The sequence below is a fragment of the Pygoscelis adeliae genome, unplaced genomic scaffold (genome assembly GCF_000699105.1).
Source record: "Pygoscelis adeliae isolate BGI_AS28 unplaced genomic scaffold, ASM69910v1 Scaffold414, whole genome shotgun sequence".
Taxonomy (NCBI): Eukaryota; Metazoa; Chordata; class Aves; order Sphenisciformes; family Spheniscidae; genus Pygoscelis; species Pygoscelis adeliae.
The window spans coordinates 25,712-32,311 of record NW_008824673.1 but is presented as its reverse complement, the minus strand read 5'-3'; the positions used below and the strand labels follow the sequence as shown (position 1 = coordinate 32,311).

Here is a 6,600-nt window from a genome sequence, read left to right as displayed (position 1 = left end):
GCCGCCGGCCCCGCACCACGGCCCGCTGCCATGCTGCAAGGGCAGGAGCGAGCATCCCGCCGACCCCAATGGTGCTCTCGCGTCGTCTGGTGCTATCGACCAAAACCCAAGCACTTTCCAAGAAAACCAAGCTGTTTTTCCGTCTAGTTTACACTCGCCTAGTATGCCAAAGCCAGTCGGTAAGAGGCAAGCCTCAGCGAAAGACAGTGTCGCCAGCCCGCGGCTGCTGGTCCAGAGCAGCCCTCTGAGAAGGAACATGCCACCAAACTCTCTCCCCCAAGTGCACTTTCAGAGCAAAGCCTATTACAGTTCCCCCGCGGGCAGCGCCAGTGCAGGATCCGTGCCTTTCGAGACAAGCATTCCCACTACGGCACCCACCCACCCCAGGCTTGTGCAAGCTTGGGAAGGTGCCACTAAGGCGTTTTCTCCCATGGATCAGAATTCAGCACCTTATTCAAACCCTGTTGGAAACCAGTTCTCATTCGAGTGCCAGTCTGGCCCCGAGCAGAGGCAGCACAGGCAGAAAAATGCCAGGATGCCTTGGCAGCAAATACACCTCACTTCTGCAATGCCCGGTCAAAACAGGCTAGAGCTGTCGAGACAGATCACCAGCCAGAAGCTCCCCTTCCCCCTGGGCACGTCGGAGTGGCAGGGGAGCGGGAAGGCCCAGAAAGGGTCCCCCGTAAAACTCTCCCCAGGGTATCACGGTAAAAAGCTCTTGTCGGGAGAGAGCCTCGGGGTCCAGAGGGGGGAAAAGCCTTCTTCTACGGCATCGGTCAAGCAGGTCCTCCTCCCTCCAGGAGCTCGTCGGGCTCAACGCTGGTCCTGCCGCCGTCAGCCTTGGTGGCTGCCTCGCCTTGCGAGTCCCCGCTGCCGTCCCCTGTCCCCAACCCCACCTGTGGCAGCACCTGCTCGTCGCTCTCCCCCACGTCCAGCAGCCCCCTCAACCCCAGCTTTGAAGACAGCCAGATGTCCGGAGCGCTGACACCCTCTCCCTTCTTCCAGCACCCCTGCCATCCCAAGGACGGCAACAAACCCTTCCACCCCTCCGATGTCCTGAGCTCCAGCTCGCTTCATTACCACCCCCCGGACTCCATGAAGACCTTCCACTTCCCTCCTGATGCCCTGAAAGAGGACAACCTCCTGAAATGCGCTCCGGCAAGCCCGTTCCACAAACCCGGCGTGGAGGTGGCAAAAGGATGCTCGGATGGGCTGGATGGGGAGCAGCCTCCGCCGCCGTACTCCTCCCATCACTTGCTGGCCAGCTCACTCAGCAGCGCCAGCCTGGATCAGCTGGACGTGCTCCTGACCTGCAAGCAGTGCGACCAGAACTACAGCAACCTCTCCTCCTTCCTGCAGCACCGCCAGTTCTGCGCCTCCCATCCCGCTCCCCAGGGAGAGGGCAAGGATGCTCCCCGGGTAGCCGAGGGGCGGAAAGCGCTCCCCCCGGAGCCCCACAAGGCCCCCAGCCTGGGGCTCTCTCCGGACCCCCAGGCGCATTTGTTGGCGTTAAACAAGAGCGATGACTTCTTGCTGGATGGGGAAAGCAAAAGCGAGGGCAAGGAAGATGCTCTGAAGGGTGGCCTCTTCAACGGCCTTGCCGCCAGCTCCCTGCCACTCACCGCCTCGGACCTGGACATTGACGATGCCAAGCTGGACAGCCTGATCACCGAAGCCCTCAACGGCCTGGGGTACCAGTCAGATAACCCAGAGATCGACAGCAGCTTCATAGACGTGTTTGCCGATGAGGAGCTGACGGGCATGAAGGCAGCCAGTGGCGGGATGTCCCACAAGGCGAAGGAAGCCCTGGCCTCAGAGAGCAAATCAAAGCAGGCAGGAGTGGAGGAGAAGGCAGTGGGCCAGCCCAAGGCTGGCTATTTTTACGAGGACGGCCACCCAGGTGGGGAGCAGGTGAAGAGAGGGGCAGGAAAGCAGCACCTTCACAAGGGGAGGGCGGCACGGAGGTTGGCAGCCCAGGAGCCGGATCCCGGGGCAGCGGGAGCAGAGCGGACGGCCAGGCTGCGGGCAGGCAGGAATAGCAGCGTCCCACCAGCCACCACCTCCTCCAACCAGCCAAAAGCATCCCAGGAAGCTCAGCCAGGAGCCTCCGACGAAGAGCGAGGCGGGGCCGGGTGTTGCCACCAAGAGCTCCAAGCCGCCCCGGTTCTCTATGAAGGACATGAAGAAGCGGAAGCCCCGAAGCGGGACGTGGAGCAAGGAGCTCATTCACAAGATCGTGCAGCAGAAGAACAAGCTCCACAAACTGCAGGTGAAGAGCAGCAAGCAGGTGCAGTTCCCCCAGGTCACCGAGAGGCTGCTGCCAGCCGCCAAGGAGGGCAGGTTTCGGGAGTACGACTACGTCTCCGACTCGGATGATGATGGGGCAGAGTGCAGCAAGCTCCGGGGGAGGAAGAAGCATGGCACGGGATTCATCGGGAGGACCAAGTACAGCTTTAGCAAGAAACGCCTGGGAAGAAGCGAGAGAGGCAAAGAGAAAGACCCGGCCTGGAGCTATAACCAGAAAAGGGACGGTCAGAAAAGGGAGGCACAGGAGCACAGGGGGGTCCCGAGCCAGGAGGATGCCGAGAAAGAGGATTGTGCGGCCAGAGTCCGAAGGCGGAGCAGCCAGTCATCTGCTGGCAGCAACCACAGCGGTAGCGTGCCCGGCGAGATGGGCCCCAGCCCACCCCGCGCTGATGGGGCCGGCTCAGGCAGCGAGAAGGGAGGCACGCGGAGGAGGAGGCGCTCGGGCAGCCCAGCGCGCTCGCCAAGGACTCCTCTCAGCCTTCCCGCGGCCAGCAGCCCAAAGAAGAGCCAGAAGAGCAAAGAGGACTTTTCCAGGGGGAGCAGGCGGTTTGGCTCAGCCAAACCTTTGCTAGCAGGCTCCAGGACACGTCTGAGTACTGAACCAGATGTTGCTGCGATGGACTGTGCAAAGGAGGAGCCGTTACCGCAGCCCCAGGAAAGGCAGCTGCCCAGCACGGCCGCCTCGGGCAGGAGCCCTGTCGGGCTCTCCTGTAAGGAGGGGGCAGAAGAGCCCAAAGGAGCAGCAAAGCACACGGGTGAGGCAGGAGAACCCACCCTGGAGGCTCAGGACTCACCCGAGCTGACCATGGTCAACCAGAGGCATCAGTTTGCCCCTTTCACGAGTGATGGGCTGAAGTACCATGCAGAAGAGGTAATTGCTCCATCCCACGGCAGTAACGAAGCTAGTCCCGGCAACGTGAGTGCTGCCTACTCGGAAGCGGGCATCAAATACTTGAAGGCACACGGGCTCTGTGACGGTCGGAAGGACTATCCCGCGCCGGTTGCCCCGTATGGGGGAGATGCAGTGGGGATGATGCTCACTGCCAAGGCGCCCGATCCATACATCAGCAGCAACAACGCGTTTTTCGATCCCAAAGGCCTTCCCGGTCCCTACGATGACAACCTCTTCTCAAAGCCCCCAGCCTTGGGCTCCTCGCATATGGATGACATGTACTTATGCCGGGACGACATCAACGCCAGCTCCTTCGAGCAGAAGCACGCCAGCATTTCCCCCTACGCCGCAGAAACGCCGCAGGGCAAGGTCTCCTCCCCTCTCGGCTTCGATTCCTCTTCAATATTTGGAGAGCTTCCCGTCACCGAGTTTGATCCGCCGCTGTACGAGAGCGTTTCTACGAGCAAGGACAGTTATGTGACATTTGCCTGCCCCAGCAATCCCCCCAGCAAGCCGCTGCCATTCGAGCAACCGTACCCGCCGTTCATGCCAGAGAAAGACTGGTCCCTCATGGAGGAGGTGGCTCCGATGCTGCCAGAAGACATGACTCAGTTCCACAGCCTTTCAGTGGAGAAGCCACTAGCCAAGAAATTCCCCGAGGAAGGACCTGTCCCCACCAGCCAACTCTCCCTGCCGCTGCCCGACAGGATAACGGATTATAACGTGACTTTTATGAACAACATATCAGACGATGAGCTGGAGATTAAGCGATTAGTCACAGAGCTGGAAAGTCAACTGCAAACCAGCAAGCTGGATAGCGAGGCATCCGTCGCCCTTCAGAAACCTGAGCAACACGTCGCTGCCCATCTGCGAGGACAGGCGGCTGAGCAGTTCCCACCGCTGCCAGTCGAGCAGGAGGCGGGCCAGGAGAAAGGACTGTTTTTGGCAGACGAGCTGGGCAGTTCAAGCCTCTGTGCTGGGGAGAGGCTGGAGGGCGAGAAGCCGGCCATCGTGAGCACCCGCGGGGACTACGAGAGACCCAGGGAGCCCTGGCCCTGCCCGGTGGAGCTGGGCTCGCTGGAGGCAGGGATGTGCACACCAGCCCCGCTCGCCGTGGACCATTTCTGCTCCAAAGACAGTGGCGAGCAGCTCCGGGAAGCTGCGGCTGCCGAGGAAAGTGACCCTGGAAAGATGGAAAATGGGTCTTCCTCCAAAAGTCTACCTGGCTCACGCACGCCAGACCAAACAGAGGCTCCCGTCTACACAGACCCCATGACAAAAAGCCCTCCTGTTGTCACCGACTCCGTGTTCCCCAAGGCCCTGGCGGCAGCTGAAGCGACCAAAGATCCCCTGCCATCCCTGCCATGCCAGCGTGGTGCCGAGAGCTCCCCTCTGCCAGGGAAAGCAGATGAAAGCTTCGCTGATGCTGCAGAGCTGGAGAAGTTTGATGCACATCTTCCAAACCGTAAACCTGAATTTGGCTTTCAGCAAGGTCCCACCCCAGCCTTGGATCTCGCCTTTTCGCCTCACATCAAAGAGGTCCCAGACGCAGAAGAAAGACCCTTAAGCAAGCCCGAGTCACCCAAAGTGGCGAAAAGCGCCATGGACTTCAAAGGGGATGGTGGTGGGGCTGCGTTGGTGGAAGAAACGGAGGAGAGGAAGACCCCCACCCCCTATCCAGCCCCCGGACCAGGCGACAAAGCCAGCAAGCAAAAAGTGCTGCTGTTCGATATGCTGAGCCTGCCCAAGGAGAGCGACTGCGGCTCCCAGAAGATGTTGGCATGCCAGGAGACGGTTGCCAACCCTCTGCAGCAGCTCCAGCTCTTCGTTGCCCGAACGGTGAAGAGCAACGAAGAGGAGCTGTTGATGCCGTGCTTCCCCATGCTGCTTGCTCCTAGCCACCCCTCTGCTACCGCCCGCGTCCAGCCGGAGCAGAAAGAGGAGAGTGGTGGTGCCTCGGAAGGGGAAAATCGGACATATTGCCCTGCCCAAGGGGAGGGGAACGTCCCCATTGGAGGCAACGCTGAAAATATTGCTGCCCCAGCGAAAGAGGCTGTGCTTTTCTCCGGTGCATGCGAGCAGCTGGAGTCATTCGGTGCAATGGGCTCTTACCGTGCAAAACAATCCACGATTGCGAAGCCAGAGCTGCACAATAATGTAACGGAGCTGCAGCACTTAGCAAATGAACACGCGGAGCCAAATGACATTAATATCTGTGCAGATGGTGTTTCCCAAGAGCGTAATGACCTCTCGCCACTCAAAAACACAGCGGTGACCCCACTGCCAGGGCAAGGAAAGAAAGCTGATCAGCTCATGGAAGAGCAGGAGCAAGATAAAAACAAAGCGACCTTGGCATTTAAAAAACACGAGCAATCCCATTTAAGCTGTAGTTTGCTTGAGAAAGAAACGCTGGGCAGTGCAGCAGCAGAGAGGCTGGAGAGGAATCAGGTGGGGCAGGGGGCACAGCCCCTGCGCAGTGCTCCCGCGAGTCCCACCAGCCCCCCCGGTCCCTCTGAGGAGGATCTCCACCAGGATCACCACTTGGTGCCGGAGACAAGAGCCGGCGCAGTCAGTGCAAAGGTTCTCAGAGAAGGAAGTGGCAAGAAGAAGTCTCTCAATGGCTGTCACTACACGGGCGAATCTCCAGCCAGCCTGCCCTTGCCGACCAATTTTTCTCACCCCAAATGCTTGCAAAGCGGTGGGGTCGAGGGAGGAGAGGTCCCCAGCTTCGGCACTCCGCTCTCAGATGAGAAGAAATACGGCACGTCCCTGCTTAACGCATCGAGTTCTTTCGTCATGAAGAGTTGTCCTCCCGAGGCCAACAGCCATTGTGTCCATCACCCCACCGTGAGCCCGGTAGAGCAAGGGACATGGAAAAGGGCACCCACCTTTCCTCCCTCGCTGCATCACTGTGGGGCCGTGCCCATGGAGGCGGTCGAGAACGGTCACCATCACCTCCCCGACAGTGTTTTAGGTAACTACAGACCACCTGAAAGAGAAGAGACGGCGAGACCCTGCGCTCTGCTGCACGCTGATGGTCTGGTGGGCTCTGCTTTGGAGATGGATGGTCCCCAGAAACCGCATAGGAAGGACTGCTCTCTTCCCTGCTCGCCGCCTTTCAACCAAGAGGGTGTTGGGAAAGAGGTACCTGAAAGCGCCGGTGCTGTGCTGCCGACCTCTCATTTTCAAGAAAATCAAGCATGCACCGTCACAGATATGGTCGTTAACTCCATTCCTCCGGAAACCCAAGATTACCCAACCCAGCCCACAACGGATCTTCTGCCTATCGGAGAAAGAGAGGTAAACCCGAATCAAGAGAACAAGCTTGAAAGTTGCTCTGATGATGGAAATAAGCATCAAAGTGAAACAGAGGCTCTGTCCAATGGTTTTGTTGTTCAGCA

At 59.4% G+C, this 6,600-nt stretch overlaps 1 protein-coding gene across 1 annotated transcript in view; it reads left to right on the top strand.

Annotated features, from left to right (window-relative positions):
* Position 1: 1 nt before the first annotated feature.
* ZNF469 (zinc finger protein 469) overlaps positions 2-6,600 on the top strand; it is a gene marked incomplete at its 5' end in the record, with an annotated part of 11,664 nt that continues 5,065 nt past the window's right edge. The window contains 4 exon segments of the mRNA XM_009323046.1: positions 2-745; positions 748-2,060; positions 2,062-5,955; positions 6,250-6,592. Coding sequence (XP_009321321.1) covers positions 2-745; positions 748-2,060; positions 2,062-5,955; positions 6,250-6,592 — 6,294 coding nt within the window.